At 41.5% G+C, this 23,056-nt stretch overlaps 1 protein-coding gene across 1 annotated transcript; it reads right to left on the bottom strand.

Moving 5' to 3' along the window:
• Positions 1-5,812: 5,812 nt before the first annotated feature.
• LOC140114361 (olfactory receptor 5V1-like) lies at positions 5,813-6,751 on the bottom strand. The gene has a single exon (XM_072132704.1). The coding sequence runs from the start codon at positions 6,749-6,751 to the stop codon at positions 5,813-5,815; it is 939 nt and encodes a 312-aa protein (XP_071988805.1).
• Positions 6,752-23,056: the final 16,305 nt, after the last annotated feature.

Raw genomic sequence — 23,056 nt, forward strand, 5'->3', positions numbered from 1 at the left:
TTCTGAATAACAGACATAATCAGGGCAAGACTTCCTTTATAACTAAATGGGAAGAGGAACTGGGGAAATCATTTAACTTGACCCTGTGGAATAAAACATTCAAATTCATACAATCCACTTTTAGATGTACCACTTACCAGGAAGCAATAATCAAAACTACCATGAGATGGTACTTCTCTCCCACTAGATTAGCTTCAATATATCCCTCCACCTCCCCTCTGTGTTGGAGAGGATGTGGAGCCAAAGGCACCATCTCGCACATACTTTGGGGATGTCCGATTCTACAGCCTCTATGGAAGACCACATTCCTTCTAATTAACTCTATCTCCAAGAAACAAATTCAGAACTCACCCCAATTAGCCCTACTAATGTTAGGAATAGAAGAAGTTGACCCACAGGCTAGAATAGTAGTAGCACACTTACTTATGGCCACAAAATTAGTGGTTACTAGACACTGGAAGGAAGTCTCTATCCCTCCATTCCAAGAAATATTAAGTATCCTAAATGCAACCTGCACATATGAGAAGCTATTATCCTTACACAACAATAGCCATAAAAAGTTTTTAGCAAGTTGGGAGACATGGTTGGTAAACCCGTCCTGTACAGCAGGGGACACGCACTGAATCTGGAGCTACGAACACATATGCAGGTTTCAAACTGAAGGGAGTCCACACACTTTCCTCCTTAAGCGATTCAACTGCACAAACTTGATATCTCACCATCCAAACTGAGTGGAACGTTGGAAATATTGCAGTACTTGGTCACAAGGTTCCTTTTTACTGTTTTATTTGTGTTTTACATATTACATCTCTTGTTCACTTTTTTTAATTATATATCCATCTTTGCTTTGGTAAAATGCAGTTCTTCAGACAAAACCCGCATCTATTTCTAGGTCGCGATTATGTCGCAATCAACATATTATATAGTACTCATCTTTGTTATCTCAGCTGATATGTATCATTACTTTCGCATATGATCAACACCATGACGATCTTGAATATGTCTATATGTACTGCATTGTTTAATGTGATAAAATCAATAAAGATTGTTTTTGAAAAAAAGATGTGGGCTAGTGAGTTATCTATGTTGGTGGTTATTATGATAATATCGTCCGCAAATAGTGCGATTCGGTTGTCTTGTCCTCCCGCACCCCTGTCTCGCTCCGTTCGTTAGAAGAAATTCCCTGGATCGCACCCCATTTATAAATACCGTTGCTGAAGGGTGCGAATATAGAGCTTTAATGGCCATAAGCATGTGTCCTTCTATGCCAAATGCTTTTAAGGTGGTAAAGGCATAGTCCCAATTAACTCTATCAAACGCCTTTTCGGCGTCAATAGTAACAAAGGCAGCTGTAGTATTGTGAATTTCGCAGTGTTGTAATAGGTTAATAATACGTCTTGTATTGTCCGAAGCTTGCCTACCTGGAGTGAAGCCAGCTTGGTCTGGTGCCACTAAACCCGGGAGGACAAGTTTTAATCTATTAGCCAGTATTCTGGCGTATATTTTTACGTCTTCATTTAAAAGGGATATTGGGCAAAAATTGGCAGCTTTATCCGGGGTTTTCCCTGGCTTGGGGAGAGTGATGATTATAGCAAGCCAAGCAATTACATCCACCGGGAGGAAGATAGTGAACTCTGGCGGACTTGAGCGGGGAAGTGTCAGATGCAGGAAATCGGGCGCACGATCTAAGTGAATCACGGCACAGTGCATTCCGAATGGACAATGCACTTTCCGAAACTCTGAGGGACTGGGTAAGTAAATGTTCCCCATTATGTCTGTGTTCTGAAAACTGTTTAGCTAGTGATGTTTCACTATATTTCTTCATGTTTTTATCTATTGTATTAGTGGCAAGATTAGTGGCAAGATTTTTTCTGTAGTTTTTTATGGTTGATCTATGCTCATTTAATTGAATTTTCACTAGTCTCATAGTTTGACCTATATAGCCTTTCCATACAGGAATCCAATATCTGCCACAGATACATTGTTGATTTCTATACATATTGAATTTGCGGTGCTCGCACCAGTACCTGGCATCCCTAGTCAAGTGCCGGGGCACAGAGCTCCTGGGGGAGCACCCGGCTGAATCTGTCTCCAGCAGACTGGCAGCACAAGGTGAGGGAGGCTGTATATATTGAATCCATAGGGCAGAGGGGCGGCTGAATGAAGCCACTTTTCACATTCCTGACACGTCCCATTTTTTCAAATCTGACATGTGTCACTATAAGTTATAAATTCGGAACACTTTAACATATCCAAGTTATTTTGAAATTGTTTTCTCATGACACTTTGTACTTCATGTTAGTTGAAAAATTTTGGTTGTATGTATGGTGTTTATTTATGGAAAAAAAAAACGAATATTTGGTAAAAATATGGAAAAATTCTCAATTTTCGAAATTCAAAATGCTCTACTTTTTCCATACATAGTCATAACAGCAAAAAAACTTAATAGCTAACACTCACCGAATGTTTACTTTATGTGGACATGGATTTTAATGCATCTGCAACACCCCTGCCGATGCCAGGCAGAGTGGTTGTTGTGAATACGTCCCAATATGTAGCTTGCAACCTGTGTGGAGTCTGATCAACCCCACAGCAGGTCACTACACAACACGGGGAACACTGCAGCGGCAGATCCTGCCTGTTAAGGCAGGAGTTAATTGTTTATTGTGATGTCTTTCCATCAGCCAATCACATCTGGTCTGATATTGTATTGTAAGCTGGGCTGCCATTGGAGGAGTAACCACCACCTGACCAGTGGGAGTAATAAAACTCCTGGTCAGGAAAGTTCTAAAAGCAGTCTAGTGAGGGGAGCAGTCTGACAAGAGTCAGTCAGAGAGTGCAGTCAGACAGAAGGGTCAGTGAGACAGTAGAGCTCTGAGGAGTTAGTGAGAGAAAAGGGGTATCATCCTACCTTCAAGGGTGGTATCTGAATTTACCCAGGACAAGCTGAAGCATCCTACTTGCATCCTACCTGCCCTTGCATCCAGGCACTTCGATGAGGCCTGCCCTTGCATCCAGGCTGGTGATCAATCCCTGTGGTTCCCTCTCCAAGTGCATCCCCAGCCTGCTACCATTGTTAAGATTCGTTTGGCACGTTATCCACTGTTGCTGTTGGTCCCAATAAAGAACTGTAAGTTGCTTTTAGACAACATCTGCCTCCATCTTCTCCCTGCTACTACGGCTGTCACCATCACGGGCACCCTATCCACTACACAGGGACAACAGGGACTACACTACTTCCAGACCCCAAAGGGTTGCCCCAGGGAGAACCACTATAACAGTCTCTCCCTCATCATTTCTTGTCAACACCACCTGCTGGAGACCTACCAGGCTGTAGGACAGCCCTCCGGTCCCCATAGCAAGCACCGTGACACTAGCGTGCCTAGGCCGCAACCGCCAGCCACTCCGGTATTCCAGGCCCCGGCTGTCTCCAGGCCCCAAGAGAAAAAGGCTAGGCCCCGGTGGGGGATGTTGCACATCCTCTCATTTTGAAATGTTATAGGGCTTTGAACGTTATGTGCGATTTTTCACATTTTCATAAAAAATGCTAAATCCTGCTATTGAGGGACCTGCTCAGATTTCAAGTCACTTTCAGAGGCCTAAATAAAAGTATAAAAGTAAATCCCCATAAATTACCCCATTATAGAAACTACACACCTCAACGTACATAAAACAACTCTTATGAAGTTTGTTTACCCTTTAATTGTTTTACAGGACTTAAAACAAAATAGGATGCAATTTTGAAATTAACATTTTTTTGGCTAAATGAATGTGTTTTTCATAAAATGTACAAATTCTCAGTGGATAAAATACCAAAATGGTCCACCAAGTTCCATCCCCAATCCCTCCCGAATATAACAATATACCATATGTCTTAAAGACAAATATGTATCAAAAACCGAAATGTAGTTCAGCACAAGCAGTTAGCAGCACCAGTACGGTCTACGCGTTTCAACGTAGTGCGTCTTAATCAGGACATGGTCATGTTAGGACGCAATGCATCTAAACATGACATGGTAATGATTAGGACGCACTGTGTTGAAACGCGTAGACCGTACTGGTGCTGCTAACTTTATTTCTTTACTTTTACAGGTTGGCTTGAACAAGCGATCCTCTGATCGGTCGTTCAAGCTGTTCTTTACTTAACACAGTGTAATACAGATGTATGTGGCAGCCCCGGGGCACTGGCAGACCCCGGGCTGCGATCGGAGCAGCAGACCCCCCGGTAAGCGCCGCGGGGGGTGGGTTTGCGCTGTCCGATTCAGGAAAAATACAACGTGCACACCGCGGCGTGTAAGGAGTTAACACCCGCGATCGCTTAACCAATAATCTATGTTTCACCAAGAAGGGTTCTTCTTCTGCTAGGGGTGGCTTCCTAGTAATAAATACTTTAGCTACTAGCCTACTGTGGTCAGGTATAAAATGTAATTTCTAGAATTTCCTCTTTTATGGGAAATCCCACTCATGTATCTATAACAAAGTGAAATGAACATGAGCAGAGAAGAGTCAGATGAGATAAGTCAAGTTCATTGGCTACAGGGAGAGGGGACAGTAGCTAGAATGGGCTACTGTCAGTGGCTCATTGTAACGAATAAATAATAATATTAATAATAATAATAATTATTTATTTATATAGCACACACGCAGCGCTGCACAAGGCATGTCAAATTGGTCCCTGTCCCCAATGGGGCTCACAATCTAAACAGCCTAACAGTATGTTTTGGAGTGTGGGAGGAAACCCACGCAAACACGGAGAGAACATACAGGCGGTCATGCATGCACAGACTTCCCTGCTCCTCTCTATGCAACTGACAGAGATTGCCAAGTGCCATACTCGACAATCTCTGTCAGTTCCATAGAGATGAACGGGCAGCCCACCTATGACCGAATGCTCAAGCCGCCTTGGTGGTACTAGTGTGGTGCAACGGGGGTTCATTGGACCCCCCAGTTATAGTGATCTCTGGGGGTCCCATTACTGAGACCCCTACTGTTAAGTACTATCATATGGATAGGGCCTAACTTTCTTCGTTGGAAAACCCCTTTTTAACTTGACTTACAATGTGTTAAATACTGTACACTGTTACAAGAAATAACTAGTGTAACTTTTTTTAACTTTGTTTGCGTTTCTTGAAAAAATACATTCGACTACACTAAGTTTATAAAGGAATTTTTTTTTTTATTTAAAAAGGCATTGAGAAGTCAAGGTAAATTATGATACATGTGAAAAAGGGACATAAAACCACACATGTAATTACACCATCTGGTACAAATTAAATAATGTTAATACAGGCCATCCCCTACTTAAGAGCATCCAACTTACAGACGACCCCTAGTTACAAACGGACACTGGATGATGGTCATTTACTGTACTTTAGCCTTAGACTACAATAAACAGCTATAACAGTTACTAAAGGTGTCTGCAATTAAGCTTTATTGTTAATCCTGTTTCTTATGACAATCCAACATTTTTCAAATCAGTTTTCAGACACCAAAAAAAATTTGGCTGTAGTTACAATTATAAAATATACAGTTTCAACTTACATACAAATTCAACTTAAGAACAAACCTACAGAACCTATCCTGTATGTAACCCGGGGACTGTCTGTACCTTGATGACAGTTCCTTTTTTTACTATTTTCTTTCTTTACTGTACAAGGGGGTAAATGAGGTAGGTGATAAACATTTCAAATTGCCTTATGTCTCTTGACTATCAAAATACTTACAAATGGTAAAATGTTTTAATAAAAAAATCAAAAGCTGAATATTTCATATTTAACCAATCCATGACACAATTAGCTTTTTCATATTTTCTTTATTTACATAGATTATCTACCAGCTTATTAATTAACCTTTTGAATGCTTCTTTCACGTCTTTATTCCTTAGACTATATATTATAGGGTTGAGAGTAGGAGTTACTACAGCATACAAGGCAGATATTATTTTATCTTTCTCTAAAGACAGACTAGAGCGAGGTCGAATGTAGGTAAAGATAACTGCCCCATAATACATGGATACGATTGTTATGTGTGAAGCACAAGTCGAGAAGGCTTTGCGTTTCCCTTTAGCAGAACGTATCTTCATTATTGTGTTTATGATAAAAACATAAGAAACAAACGTTAAGGTAAAACAGCAAATGCCAAGGATGAAATCAGCAGTAAATACTATAATCTCATTTATATAGGTATCAGCACATGCAAGTTTTAATAAGGGCATTATTTCACAGAAAAAATGATTAATTTTATTATCGTCACAGTAGGGGAGCCGAAAGGTGCAAATAGTATGTGTCATTGAATTCAGAGAACCGACAATTGTCAGTGTAGTCGCTGTATTGACACAGACTCTGGGACTTATAATCATTCCATATCGAAGTGGATTACCAATTGCTATGTATCGGTCATAGGCCATAACTGCAAGTAGAAGAAGTTCAGTCCCAACAGGCCAAAGGAAAAAAAATAATTGAGCAGCGCATCCATAGAAAGAGATTACTTTAGATTTTGATATGTAGCATGTAAGCAATTTAGGAACAATAGCTGATATAGAGCAGATGTCAAGAACTGACAGGAATCCAAGGAAAAAATACATAGGTGTGTTTAGACTAGAGTCAGTACTGGAGAGGACAAGAATAAGCACGTTACCAACAAAACCTACCACATAAATGATGAAAAAAAGAATGAATACTAGAGTTTCCAGTTCAGGATTGGTGGACAAGCCTAAAATAATAAATTCAGACACTTGGGAATTGTTTTTCATTTTGTTATGTCATTCCTTTTTTTGTGGAATAAGTAGAAATCAATTTACATTTTATTGCAACATCTGTGATGAGGATATGATTGAGGTTTAGACTTCTTTCATCTAAGCAAAAGCTGTGAGGAATAAGATCAGAATCAATTCTTTTTGCCTTTCAGAAATTTATAGGGTATTATTTATCATCTGTAACATATCTGGAATAATCTTGAGATATTTCTTAACCCCCTTACCAACATGTGACACATGACTATATAACATGCCGGCTACGGGTGTATGGAGGTGTATGCAGCAAACACCCACCGGTAACACCCAAGGTCAGTGCTGGAACCTATCACGGGTGTTAACCCTGTAACTGCCACTGCCAACTTGGATTCAATCACCGCCCCCTGTGCGCTGATCAATTGCCATAACAGCCTAAATTCTTTCAAAGCCCCAAGGCTGTCTGGTTTTAACCTATTCATTACAATGTGCGATTTGCACATTGTAATGAATGATGAGGAAAATCCCCATATACTGCCATACCGTAGTATGCCAGTATATCAGTATATGATAGGATCGATCAGACAACCTAAAGTTAAATTACCCTATGGGATATTAAAAATAGTAAAAAAAAAATTAAGCTTAAAAAAATTATATTAAAAAACCCTAAAAATACAAATCACCCCACTATCCATAGAACTGATATAAATAAACAGTAAAAATCATAATCATATAAGGTGCCTGCACATGCACTGCAGATAATTTTGCCAGCAGCATTTAAAGAATTAACACCACCGGGCTTGAAACAAACCTGGACCCAATCTTCTAATGAAGTTCAGGGTTGTGGTTCAATCCCCCAATGAACCAGAAAGTTTGTTATGAACTCTACTGATAAGTAGAGAAGAGACTACTCACTCTAGTTTCACCATGGCTGCTCATTTGCTGGACTCTCCCTTTGAGCATTACAAGAGATCAAAGAAAACAGGTAGGGGTGACACATACTAATAATTGGATAAAACAGAGACTGACTACCTAATTTTTTTTATAATAGAACATTACTATAAAATAACTTTAATTTATAACTTTGACTAACATATTTATTTTTTGCTATGGTAATTTGTGTCCCTTTATAGATAACATACACTTGCTAACAGTGGGGAAAATATATGTGAGACCTTTGTTTTCTTTTAGGAAAAGTAGTAAGAAATAAAATATTAAAAAGGAGAAATATGGCATTGTTTAAAATATCTTTGCTATTTCCGTTAAATTAATAGAAATTAAATTATATCCGTAACACACGAAACCCAAACTATGCTACATAAAAGGAGAAAATATAGTTAAAATATAAAAATATCTTCACTTTTGGAATGTATAATTTGGATCTGAAGACTTTTGTCCTAAAAGGGCCAAACATTGTTACTTTTACCTTTTGTAATATCATCTTTATTGTAATAAAGAAAAATAAATAAATGCATAATGTACTGGGTAGAATGTTTGCACGTGTAGATACAAATACACAAATACTGCAATTTTTCTTTTTTTTTTTTATCTATATTGTTTAATATTTTAGTGTTCTCGGATAAAGAAAAACCTTTCAAATTAAATTTCCAGTTGAAAAAATTCTTTGACATACAGCTTTGCCATAAAACAATATATTAAAATTAATTTTGCATTTTATTCATTTAATAAGAAATATATTCCATTTCAGCAAAGAAGGTACACAGTCTCCATCTTCTTTTCATACCTCTGTACTGGTCACTTCTTCCATGAAATAATGAGAATTTGACGACACAATGACAAATGGTAAATATATTATCATCATTAGTCAGCTAAACAGTTGATATTGAAAGATATATTTTAGAATGGTTCCACCATCACTGTTATGAGCATGATATAGTAATGGGCAATGTACTGCAAAAATATCTTTATATAGATATTACAAATATTCATTTGTTAAACAAAAGAGGTTAAACAAGGTAGACAAGGATAACAAGGGAATATCATTTTATAAATCCATAGATAGAAATAATAGACTCTTCCCATGGGTATAAAATTCAGTATGGCATTTAGAATTAACCAGTGACACTGCCTTGGCTAAAGTTTAACTAGCCATACTTATTTTTTTTATTTTAATAGCAATAAAAAAAAAGGTGCAACACTCATCGATTAAAAATAGTCCATTTTATTTCATCCAAGATTAAAAAATCTGTTACATCACCGGGCAGGAATGAGGTATAAGCAGGGGATTTCAGGTCGCATTGGACAGAAAAATTTATGCTGATAGCAATTGGGGAGAAGTTTGTCGAAGTGCAAATTATACTCTATATTAGAAAAATTATTAAACATCATCTTTAGAAATTTTTAGAAATACTCCCGTATCATTCCTATCATTCATCCCTAATGGACCGCATTGGTTTTATGATCCAGTGCGCCTTAGGGCATCCACTTCATTAGTAGGCAGGTGAGAACGCCACAAGTGTCAGGGTTCTCGTGGACCAACCAGGGAGATGGTACTAGCCGACACCTGGGATCGGAGTCTAAGAAGCACCTGGTCTTCACCAGAGCCCGCCGCAAAGTGGGATGGTCTTGCTGCAGCAGAGTGCTACCAGGTCGTTCCACAGGTTAGCCCGCGGTGGCAGCCAAGGTCGCAGTACAGAAATGTCAGGAAGAGGCACAGAGACAGGGCAGGTGGCAGAGATGCAGAGGTCAGGTCCAAGGTCACAACAGGCAGGGAACGGGAACTAGGAACATCGCAGAAACTCACAGGGAAGCTTTCTGTAAGGCTAATGAGCGCAAAGATCCAGCAGGGAATCCTCAGAAAAGCCAGCCTTTAAGGAAACTTTAAGTGCCAATAAGCAGTGCGCTGACCATTTAAATCTTCGAGTGCCGCCGTGCGCGCGAACCCTAGGGAAAGGGGACGCGCCCGCGGACCAGGCCGGCCTGGAGCAGGAGTGTGGAGAGGTGAGTTAGGTGCTGGGGCCGGGGCAGCGACACAGAGAGGGGCATGGGAGACACGGATCACGGGGGCACCCACGACAACAAGCAAGTGGCTAGAGAAAGCACCTGACGGCGCAAAACAGTTGTCTGAACTGCACTGCTTATATTTGTAAATTGAAGTTCCTGCATCACAACAAAAAAAGACAGACGGCCATTTGCAATCCTGTCATTTCCCACTGCATGTGCTGTTTCTAGTGTTTCTAGTTGATATCAAGAAATCTGTGTCAAATCAACATAGTTGATGGAGTGATTTTTTTTTCAAAGTCGGGAGTGTCAGTTTTTGGGGTTCTGTATTCCCCAAATTTCAATTCTTTTTTGTTGCTAAAGTTGATATCAAGAAATTCGTGTCAAATCAATATAGTTGATCAACCAATATGTCAGACTGAGAGGTGGTAGGTGGAACAGGCACAGGTCGCATCACAGTAACGGGATGTAGCAGCAGGGGTGACTCTGTGAGGCCAGAACTGCCGGTGTTGATAAACAACCCAAAGTTTCTCGATTGGTTGACTAGGTCATCCACTTCCTCCCAAATTACATCTGACAACCCCAGCTAAGTGTCCGTGGGTTCATCAGATACAACCTTTAGTTGGCATGGCCCAGGAGCAGGTCTGCGTCCCTCACCTGTCCTCAACCAGCCTCTGTCCTGTTCATTTCCCTCAGCCAAAGATTTACTAGATGGTCTGGACTCAGCACCAATATACAGCGAGGATGAAATCTTTGAGGACAGTCAGCAGCTGCTTGGCAGTGAAGAGGTGGGGCAGGCATCCACTGCTTCGTCCAGTAGGTGGGAAAGAAGAGATATGGAGAGTGGCACAGGAGGTTATGTTGCACTTGCAAGAATTCGGGCTATGAATACTGAGACCATTGAGGAGAATAGCAGTGACAGGGAAACATAAATCGATGATGATGTAGCCGATCACACTTGGGAGCTAACGTTGGCACCACGGTCCTGTGTCAACACATGCAGCGTCACCATCCAATGGCCTGGGGAAAAAGTGGCACAGATGTGGTGGTCCATCCTGCCGCTGCAGCAACAGCAGCAGCACCTATTTTCACACATGCCATTGCGTCCAGTCATCCTAAGGTGCAGAACCTCCTGTCCAAGTTTTTGGTACTGCAGTCCTTCCCTTTGCAAATTGTGGACTGGCACCCTTCAGAGAACTAATGGCTTGTGTCGAACCAAGGTGGAGAGTTCCAAGACGAAAAGCAGTACCAGTCCTTCACAAATATGTAGAACAGAAGGTGGGCCAGTGCCGGAGCTTATCGGTTTCTTCCAGGGTGCACGGCAGCACAGACATGTGGAGCTGTCCTTTATGGCCCACTTGGTGAATGTGCTTCCCGCCCAGCCACACCAACAACTTGAAAAGGAGACTCCACTTTCTCCTCCATGTTGTCAAACTGCTGCTCCTGTGCCAATGTCCGCCTCCTCCTTCTCCACCACCACCTCAGCCTCCACAAGTCTAAGTGGTGCTCCATCATACCACCTGTGCATGGCACAGTGGTGTCACGCAGTTCTACACCTGGATTGCCTGGGTGAACAGGGGAGGAACTGTTGCCCGTCATGCAAGAAGAAATCAATGTGTGGTTTTCTCCGCAACAACTGCAAATCAGAACCTTGGGAGGAACATGGTGTCAACAGGTTCCTGAAGTCTTCCAACCATCTGCAAGATATTCTAAAAATGGCCAGAAAACTGTGCATGCACTTCATCCATTCTTACAAAGCCAAACACACCCTCCTCGAGTTGCAGTGGCAGAACGCCCCCCCTCTCCCAACATAGCCTTATATGCAATGTTCTCACCCATTGGAATTCCAGCCTCCATATGTAAGATCGCCTTTATGAACAGAGAAAAGCCATTAATGATTTTTTTGATGATGCAAGCGGACAGAAGTACTCCCCTGTATAACTTTGATGTCAGCCACTGGCAGCTCATGCATGTCACCTACCGTTTGCTCAGGCCCTTTAAAGAGGCCACGTTATTTGTCACCAGGATTACGGTATGAATAACATTATTCCACTGCTTCATGTCCTGGAAGAGATGCTGCTAAATCTGTCTGGTCAGGGCACTGGAGAAGTGGTGACTACATCTCATGGCCACATGAGTCCAGTAGGGGATAAACTGGAGGAGTAGGACAATAGAGCACAAGCAGAGTCTGGTGCAATTAGTGGTTTTTCTACTCAGGTGACAGGAGAGGAGGAGCATGAGGTAGAAGACGAGGCAGATGACCCAGAAGCACCATGGCAGTATACAGAGATGGAGGCCGGGAGTCACTCAGAGACACTTGCGCAGATGGCCCTCAGCATGCTGCTTTGCCTAAGTAGTGACATCCCATTAGTCAACATCCGGCATTGGGATAACTTTTGGTTCTCCACCCTCTTGGACCTTGCAACCGGTCCAAAATGGTTGCCTTTTTTCCAGCTGCCGAGAGGGTAGAACAACTGGCGTACAATAGAAAAATACTGTAGAGACAGTTGGCCGGTGCCTATGTGCACCATTGTCAATCCTCTGTCAGGTCTGACCAGGGGATTCCTGACAATCATCGTTCACGTACAACTGCAATGGTGCTGTAGGGAGATGAGGAGTTAGGAGCAGTCACAGCTCCATCAGCAGCAGCTTAAGTCTGGACTCCATAATGAGCAGGTTCCTTTACCCGCCTAGTGAGGAGGGTAGCCACCACCAGCAGTAGCAGGACATGGAGCAGACCCTGCACCAGCAGGTGGTGGCCTACTTGGACAGCACTCTACCACCACAGGTAGAGGATCCCGTGGACTACTGGGCAGCCAAACTTTATGTGTGGCCACAACTTGCAGAGTATGCAGTAGAGAAGCTGTCCTGCCCGGCCCTCATGCTGCTTTTACTGCTGCTGCCCACCTACACACACTGTGATTCTGCCACTCTCTGTCCTCCTGCTGCTGCTGCTGCTGCCGCCACCTCTACAATTTGTCATTGTGCCACTCTGTGGTCTACCATGTTGCTGCTACTTCCAGAATTTGTCAATCTTCCACTCTCTGACCTCCTGCTGCTGCTGCTGCCACCTCACGCTCTGTCATTGCGCCACACCATGGCCTAACATGTTGCTGCCACCTCCAGAATTTGTTATTGTGCCACTTTCTGACCTCATGCTGATGTCACCACCTCCACACTCTGTCATTGTGCCACACTGTGGCCTACCATGTTGCTGCCAGCTCCTTAATTAGTCAGTGTGCCACTCTCTGACCTCATGATGCTGCTGCCACACACTCTGTAATTCTGCCAGTCTGTGGCCTACGATGTTGCCCCCACTTCCATAATTTGTCATCGTCTCCCTGGTACACCCTGTGATTTCCATAATGCTGTTTTCACCCTCCACCACTCTTCACCCTCCACCTCCCCTTCATTTCATCTGTACAGAACACAGAGGACATGCAAATATCCAATTTACTGGTCCTCTCTGTTTTGGATCCACTCTTGGCTTTAGCAATACTGATGGATTATTGATGGATTGAAAGCAGAGACTGACGGATGAAAAGAAGGGCAAAATGATCAGTGACGTCAATGCTAAATTACTGCCGACACCCTCTCCACTCTTTTGGGGGTTTCTACATGTATCAGCGTTTAACAGAACAGGTTCTGTTGTAATCTTTGGATCATCTGTCAATGTCAGTGTAAAAAGAGTGCACTCTTTGATGTTATAGTGGGATCTTTGCCTTTCGAGCTGGCACAGACGTTACCTTATCAGGCTGCGTTGCTGCTTCATTTATTTGTTCAAGTTGGCCCATGGATTTGAAAATTGAAGCGATTCTAAGAGTGGCGGCTGTCATGTGCATGTCATAATAAAACACAGCATATTTTTGAAGACCAAACCGTGCTCCCTATGTATATTTGAGTATTGCAGCCAGGAAATACATGGTTTTTTTTTAACTTGCTTCACCATGATTCAATTCGGGTCAAAACAAATTTTGTGAGAAAATTTGGCAAACTCAGCAAATCAACTTTTTGAAAAATTTGCCCATCTCTAGGACTAGAGCAGGACGTTGCAGCCAAGGGAGATCCAGGAGGATAGGTGAGGTTGAGCATGGCAGCACATAGAATGACAGTTTTTCTTTGTGACAAACTCCCACTTGAAGACTGATAGGTTCAGTGCAGTACCGGACTAGATCGGAGTTGGTTGCTGACCTAGGAAATGACCAGCGGATGCTTGAGAGGAACCACCAGAATGTGATGCCAGAAAACCAGAGTGGCATCCACAAAGTTACCAGCAGAACCAGAAACCAAGAACGCAGAGACTTGCACAGGAGTGCGGGTATCGACACTGAGGAGCACAGAAACTGTCAGGCGTGGAGAAGCTGTATTCACACCTAAGAATGCTTCTCCCAGAAGCCCTAGTTGCTGGAGTTTCCCAGACATTGGGGACGGACAGGACAAGCCCAGATGAAGTGCTTGGGACTAGCACAATACAGGCAGAGGTTTTCCTGGATTGTTCCTTAGCGGTCAATCGGACTCTGTTGATTTGCATAGGTTCCACTGCAGACTGTGCGGCCTGAAGCTGGAGTGGCCTTTGGAAAACCGTAGCCAAGCAAATGACGCAACTCTTCAGCACACTCCATGAATCACACATTTATCCGTATGGCAGGGGTGATGAGACCACTCTGAGTATCCGGCAGGTCAAGAGCGGCCAATGCGTCCTTGACCTGGAAAGACAGTCCTTTTTTGAATGTAGCAGACAGGATCGAGTCGTTCCAGGAGAGCTCAGAAGCCAGGGTACGGAACTTGATGGCATACTTGCCCACGGACTAATCTCCTCGGCGCAGGTTCAGCAGCGACATTTCAGCTGAGGAGGCTAAGGAGGCTGAGGAGGCTAATGTGAGTTCCGCAAACACGGAGAGGTAGACATGACTGGATCGCTTCTGTCCCACAGAGGGGTGGCACAAGCCATGGCTTTCCCGGAAAGGAGTCTGAGGATGAATGCCACCTTGGAGCATTCGGCGACAAACTGAGATGGCATCAGTTCTATGTACAGCGAGCACTGTGTAATGAAGCCCCTGCACAGTTTGGGATCGCCATTGTACTTGTCAGGCATCAAGAGCCTGAGCCTTGGTTCTGCTGCTGGAAGACTAGCCAGAGTGACCGAAGAAGTCGCAGGCAGCAGATATGCAGAAGTCAGAGTCCAAATCCAGAATCAGCAATGGAAGGTCCAATCAGATGGGAACGGGAACACAGGAACGGACAGGAACATGGGAACAGAGGAATGGACTGGAACAGGAACACAGGAATGTATTGGAAATCGGGAACAAGAATACAGGAATGTACTGGAACACGGACTGGAATACAGCAACACTGGAACGCTGAAGCAGGAACGAGAACGCAGGTACACAGAGGGGCTTTCACTTCACAGGAAATGGCTTCCGCCGGATTAAATAAAACCCAAAAGTGGCCAGCGCAAATCAGTGGTGCACTGGCCCTTTAAATTTCCAAGTGTCGGCGAGCCCACCCTAGAGAGTGGGGATATGCGGGCGACCAATCCAGGATGGGAGCAAGAACGTGGTGAGGTGAGTGCAGGCCAGGAAACGGTGTAACACCACCATAGAGAGAGGGGCATGGGTGTGCCTGTGATCCGAGGCATGGATCGAAGGGACACCCGTGACATGCATGAGCACCTTATGTTGAGTATAAAGGTATGCACATTTACATTACCCGTCCCTGGCACGTTCCCTGATGTGCATTGTCCGACCGGAATGCACTGCACCGCGATTCACTAACATTGTGTGCCCGATATCCTGCATGTGTTGCTTCCCCAATCAGGTCAGCTGTAGTTCACCATCTTCTTCCCGGTGAATGTAATTTAAATGTTAAATACCGATGGCCCACCTGCATGCGACACAATTCCCTTATAAATACCTGTCCCAGCGGCGCAAATCCCGAAAATGTCGGGAAGTCCAACGGAAATGCGATCGCGGACTCTTAGTAAATAAGCCCCAGTGTGTTTTTGTTCTAGTTCAGTATCTGCTGGATTTTTTTTTTACCTTGTTTTTTTCTCTGTTTCTTTACAGAAGCTTTTAGTGATCCAAACCATTTTTTATCTTGTAATGTGAAGTAATAACGTTTTAGATTTTTTACTTATCTTTGTGTAATTTCCCTGTGTATTTATATTTGGCTTTATTATAATGTCTAACAAATGACTTGAAAAAACTGTCTAGGAAGGCTTCTGATGGGATTAATTGTACATCAGCTCAAAGACTAGCTATTGAAGAATTGAAACAGATGAGAGATGTGGTTATCAAACCCTCGGATAAAGGGGGAAATGTGGTTATCTGGCCTATAAAATCTTATGAAAGAGAAGCACTACGGCAGTTAAGGGACTCTTCTTGTTATAGGAGACTCACCTTCAATCCTCTTACTAAATACACGGCTGAACTCGCTCAGATTCTGGAGGCTGCGGTCGACCATGGCATCATCACTCGAACCCAATGCAGTGCCCTTTTGCCAGAACATCCCAAGGTGTCAAGCTTCTACCTACTCCCGAAAATCCATAAGGGTTTGGATAACCCTCCTGGACGACCAATTGTCTCCGGTGTAGAGAGCCTGTGTGAACCGATCTGCAGGTATGTTGATCACTTTCTACATCCGCTAGTTGAGTGCCTTCCCTCATACTTAAAGGATACCACCGATATTCTGAGGAAGATGGAGGGCATTCACCTTGAAGCAGACATGCTTTTGGTAATTTGTGATGTTGAATCACTGTATACGTCTATACGCCATTGTGATGGCATTAATGCTACCAGATATTTTCTGAGCATGTCCGACTTGGATCCAGAGATGGTGACCTTTTTGGTGACACTATTGGAGTTTGCGCTGACCCACAACTTCTTCATGTTTCGAGAAACCCTCTACCTACAGCTCCAGGATACAGCTATGGGGGCCTCATGTGCGCCCTCATATGCAAATCTGTTCCTGGGGCTGTGGGAGAGGGAGATTTTTCTGGTTAACCCTACACGTCATGCTGAGAAGGTACATCTATGGTCAAGATACATAGATGACGTGGTGATGGTTTGGCAAGGCACTGAAAGTGAGCTGCACGAATTTATGCAGGGACTTAATCAGAATGATATTAACATCAAACTCACTTACAGGATGGGTCGAAATAATATCGAATTCCTGGATATCTTGTTTGGAGTTAGAGATGATGGCCTGGTGACATGCGATGTATATAGAAAGGAAACTGCGACAAATGCTCTCCTACATGCTTCTTCTGCACATCCACAGAATCTGATTGATAACATACCCGTTGGTCAATTCTTACGAATTCGCAGAATCTGCACTATGGATAATGATTTTGAGAAACAAGCAAGGGACATGAAATCACGGTTTGAAGAACGGGGATACTCCAAAAGATCAATTGAGAAAGGATATCAACGAGCAAAACAAGCAAAACGGGCGGACCTTCTGTCACTGAAGCCCAAACGCCAGGACGACAAAGATTTGGTGAGATTCATTACCACTTATGATTTCCAAAATCAGAATATTAGATCTATTCTCACCAAATATTGGTCGATCCTAAGGGCAGACCCTATTTTGGACAAACATCTACCAAAACAACCCTCTATTACCTTTAGAAGATCTAGGAACCTGAAAGACCAACTAGTCAAAAGTTATCATAGGGGACAAATACCTAGTAAAGTTTTTGGATGTAGGGGACCCAAATGGGGATGCCGTCCTTGTGGTGCTTATGTGGCCTGCCCAAATGTGGAGAACTCTTTTGAATTTAGGGATGCATCTCAGCGAAAAAAGTTTACGATTACTCACTCGATTACCTGCACTACCGTAGGGGTCATATACCTGGCGACCTGTCCGTGTGGTCTATCATATGTTGGCCTAACCTCAAGAGAACTGCGAAGAAGAGTTAGAGAACATGTTCTCGGCATTGAATCAGCTAAAGACACAGAATTTGACAGCAATCTGAAAACCCTTCCACGTCACTTCAAGCAACATCATAACTGCGATGGTTCCCTTCTAAAGGTAAAGGGCATTGATAGGGTCCTTTTAGATGGCAGAGGGGGGAATTGGAGACGTATTCTAGCTCAAAAAGAGGCTAGATGGATCTTTATACTGAATACCATTTCCCCAAATGGGTTAAATGAAAACCTTAGCTTTGCGCCATTTTTATAAATGTCCCAATTTGTTGTGCTTTTTTCCTTCGTTTTTTCTACTTCCAGAGGTTTGGATCGCCTACTTAGTAATTGGAGATAGTAGCACTCTTAATTACTAGTTTTTTAATTGGCTTTTAAATAATTGTTTGTTGTTGATTGTTTAGTGTTTTCCTAATACATCTTTATGTTGTTGTTTCTTTAGTGTGCCCTCCATCAGTACCTCCTGATGCCACTCTTGTCGTTCGCCTGTTCATCTACTCATTGTGCCATACCTCCTTGATCTGGGACATTCAACACTCTCTCGAATTAATAATAACCCCTTTTCCTTTTAAAGAAAATTTTTTTTTTCATTTTCCCACTCCCTATCCCTTGTCCCCATTTTATATTTATATATAGAATGATTTATTAGAATTTTATGTATATATGGTCGTATATTTTATATGCTTAGGATCACTGCATGAAGTTTGTCACGTTTGTTTCACTTGCACTTTTTCACATACACGTGTGGTTTGTGTCACCTTTATTTATTCTCTATATCAATTATATATATTGTATATGTTTTTTGTATGTATATAAATATTTCCTATTTTATTGGTATTTGTATTCATATACGTTTTATATTTGTTATGGTCCAATGACTATATATTACATGAGTTTTTGCCATTTACTTACAAATTGTTTCTCACACATATACTATATGTTTTCTTTAACACCATCCCTACATATGCTTCATACCACTATTACGTCACCCCATCATACTTTCATAGTAACGTAGGCATTATTTTGTTTTCCCCTTTGTGCCTTCATATATTTCACTTTCCCCTTGTTTTTACACTCTCACCATATATTTCCTAATATACTTACCTATATCTCCACGTCGCTATTTCTTTAGTCCCGATATCTTCAGAGGTCCGTAGTCTCGCGATACTTGCGGCCTCTCGAGTATGTCACGTGACTGGTATGTCACGTGACATCTCGCCGCGCTATGACGTCATGAGCGGCATTAGCGTTGAGCCGAGTTTTCCTCACTCAGCCCCTCCTTTTAACTCAGGTGTTTTATATCATATTATTGTTAGTCAATTCTGATAGGTTGGCCTATGTGTTTTAAGCTCCATTCTCCCCTTGCCTAGTAGTCCCCCAGACGAAGCCACTTCCTGGCGAAACACGTGTCGGGGTCATTGCACATTTCCAAAACGGTCTGTATGTGATCCATTTACCTGTATACTTGTAAGCTCTTGTGGTTGTCCCTTTATTTAGCACTACATTTCCTGTTACTTGTATTGACAATAATTACTCTTGTACTCTTTCTTAGATGCCTTACTCTGGCATGGTAGGGAACCCTTGCTGCTATATGTCATAGTTTACTATTGGGTTTTGTGCAATTTTTTCTGTGTGTTGCCCTGTCTTTGTTTGTCATTTAAATATATATACATAATAATAAAAAGGAATTGATTTTTAAACCACTAGGTTGTCTTCATATATTTTTACTTATTATTTTTCTCTTTCGGTATGTGAATTGCTTCTTTGGGAGTTTTGTGGTGTAGTTGCCCACTGACCACATCCCCTCCCTTTTCTGTTTGGTATTTATTATAATGTCTGTTCTAACAGACAGGAGGATCTGTGGCTAGAACTCCTATGGAGCTACTGTGAACAGTAGTGAGCTGTGATTTCTTTATTTGCATCTTGAGGTTGTGTTCACACACATTCCGCAAACGTGATGTAAATGCAAATGACAACATGATGTAAACGTTATGTGAACACTGACGCAAAATTCGCTGTTACTGCAAAAAATGTAAACCCGATTTAAAGAAAATTTACATAACATTTGCACAATCATGACATCTACATTTGTACTTAAACTGTTTTTGAGCTTACATTGCATTTGCAGTTACTTGTGTTTACAAGGCTTTTGTATTTACACGACATTTGCATTGTGCTTGTGTTGAATTTGCATTTACGTGGCGCTTGTGTTGCACTTGCGTTTATGTGGTGTTTGCGTTAACATGTCGTTTGTGTTTATGTGTCATTTGCTTTCATGTGTCATTTGTGTTGCATTTGTGTTCACGTAGCATAAGTGCATTTCCGTGGGGTTTGTGTCACATTTACGGTGCATTCGCGTTTACTTGCACATTTGCAGCGCATATGCATTCACGTGGAGTTTATGTTGCACGTGTGTTTACATTGCATGTGTGTTTACACTGCATTTGCTTTTCCATTGTGTTTGTGTTTCAATTGCATTGCATCCTGTTTGCATCACATTTTGTAATATTGCTGTAAGTGCAAAGTTTAGTGATTATTAGCAGAATGTTCATACACTCTCTACCACTGATGGACAGCGTGAGAAAAATTACCATAACACACGCCTCCAGCTCCAGCCCCAGCTCTTCTCTCTGACAGAATACAGATTACAATGGTTAGATACTGGGACTGATATTTCCGCAACCATGGGGGCTAGAAAGAAAATTCTAAGTGACCCAGAATCTGTTTTACAGCCTCTAAAATAATGCTGTATCCACATGTGTGAGGTGGTGAAAGGTCCTTTTTAATATCTTCCATGTCAGTGCAACCTAGCATTTATGTAACTTGACTTTGGAGTTCACCTGTAATTTATGGCAGATCTTTATCTTTAATTTGTGATCAATTTTCCTCTTGCAGTGACATTCAGGGAAGTTGGCTAAACAACCATAGACCTTTAACATCTAAATAATATGTGCATCTGTAATAAAAGGAACATTACGCCGTTTGAAGATGGTATAATACCTTCAACAATACCCCAATAACTTTTCACCTTGTAAATAGCCAGACTGACTGACAAGTGTGAAGATTTCTGTGCAGTCTTTGCAGAAAATAAATGGCCCTCAAAACCTTTTTTATATTATGCTTAATTTTTTGGAAAGTTGGCTATTTGTACATCTTATTTACATTTCCTGGCAAGGAAAACATAGATCACACCTTTTGTTTTACCAGATATATGATCTTTAGTATTGAAGTTATTTTTCATCCATTACAATCTAATTCATGCAGCATTTTTATATTATAATTTAACAGCCTTCGAGCTTTGATTCTGCCACTTGGTGTCAATGGCAGCTCTCGCTTTACAGATGATCCTTTGCCTATTTGTCTCACCATTGGGGCTATTGAGGTACATTTACTAAGAATGTGGGAAACTGCACTAAAAGTGCTCTGTCGGTGTATAATGCTCGGTGTGCCAGATTCATTAAGAAGGTGCGCCAGAAATCATGTATCTGGTGCACCTTCTTAATGAATCTGGTGCACCTTTAACATAGGGCAACAGACTTCGCATGTTAAATCAGTTACATGGTCCAACTGAGTGCTGGAACAACCCCTTATTTGTGTCGCATAGTGGCTAGCGCAGCTGTGCTACACATTTGTGGTGCAGACACTTCTTAAATACCTGTGGAAGCAGTTTCCACTAGAAAGAACGTGCAAACTTTGCCAGAAAACCAAGTCCTTTGTAAATGTGCTCCATTATATTAAATTCACAGAGTAGAGGAGTATATAAATTGTATAAATGTTTGTAAACCTGACCAAAGCTTTTCGTCGTAAATGATACAATTTTTCCTTAAAATGTCTCCATGAATACCAATACATCTTAATATTCCTAGAGTTCAACATGACTGAGCGATCTTCAGCGAGAAAAAAATACCATTCAGACCAAAAATCCTACCTACCTTGGAAAACTTTTTTCTATGTTAGAAATCTAAATGTACATAGCGTAGTCTGTTTTATCCAATGAAACATTTTTATTCTCTTTATACTTACAAACATATACTAAAAATGCACAAATCTAAAATTCCATGAGGACGCCAATACCTTGTGCTTGACCTTGGGTTTATGAACTCTAGGAATATCAAGCTGGATTGGAATCCATGGAGATATTTTACGGAAGAACGATATCGTTAATAAATGATAATAATTCTTTATTTATATAGCGCCTACAGATTACACAGCGCTGCACAAACCATGTCAAATTGGTCCCTGTCCCCATGGAGCTCACAATCTAAACAAACTAGCAGTATGTTTTTGGAGTGTGGGAGGGAACCGGAGTACCCGGAAACCCACGCAAACACAGAGAGAACATACAAACTCTTTGCAGATGTTGACCTGGGTGGGATTCGAACCCAGGACCACAGCACTGCAAGGCAGAAGGGCTACTCACTCAGCCACCGTTTACGATGAAGATCTCCTGTTAGGTTTTCAAACTTTTATACAATTGTATGTTGGGACTTATGAATCTGTCCTGGACTGCATGCAGCTCTTGCTGTAGTTTGATAAGTGCAAAAACAATTAAAAAGGTTTTTACTGGAGTATATAAATAGTTCATCTCCCAAACTGACTATCGTTTTTTGTGGCTAAAATCTGGGTATTTCACCAAATGTTGCCCTTATTACGAAAAGTATTAAACTACTATGTGGTTTGGAGACTACTTGTAGCCATTTATTTCAAACCACCATACACTTCTTTGGAGGCTATTAGCTACGATATTCTGGTAGCCTGAGGAGCTTAGACACTTGTGATCCCCGTCTTTGTTGAAAACAACGGTACTGGCTATTGCTGCTTCAATATTGAAACTGGCTAAAGTTATTTGACAATAACCTAGATCTGACATGATAGAATGAATATCTCAGAGCCAGAGGAATATATTGTAAATGTTCACCTAATTGGCTTCCAGGCATACTAGTGAATAAAATTGTATAAATCATTAATATATTTTTTTTATCTGGGTGTGTTCTAATTTAGGATACCATTACCACCTGAATTTCCTGTTGTTTGAAGAGGTCAGTAGAGGTGTAGTATCAAAGTAACTGGAAAACTCTTAAATGATTATTAGATGAAACAGAGCGTAAACAGAGAGAAATATGAGGCAGATTTTTTTTTTAATCTCACAAAAACCTTTTCAAATATGACAAACATACAAAAAGAGAAAAAGCCAGGGCAAACAATAATACTGTAAATGAACTGAAAAATGTTCTAAGCCCTTCCATAAAAAGTACTCAATACTATGATACTACATACTGTACTACTTACAGATAATATATATTAAATAAGTTATGTAACTTGATGGTGGACATTTATTTTAGGGTTAATACTTTATACATTAAACTATAAAAACTTTAATGCACAATAAATAAAAACATGCATTAATAGAAAAAAGTTTGATAAATCCTGAATCACCAGGTGGCAC

Source organism: Engystomops pustulosus, chromosome 1 (assembly GCF_040894005.1).
Source record: "Engystomops pustulosus chromosome 1, aEngPut4.maternal, whole genome shotgun sequence".
In the NCBI taxonomy this organism is placed as follows: Eukaryota; Metazoa; Chordata; class Amphibia; order Anura; family Leptodactylidae; genus Engystomops; species Engystomops pustulosus.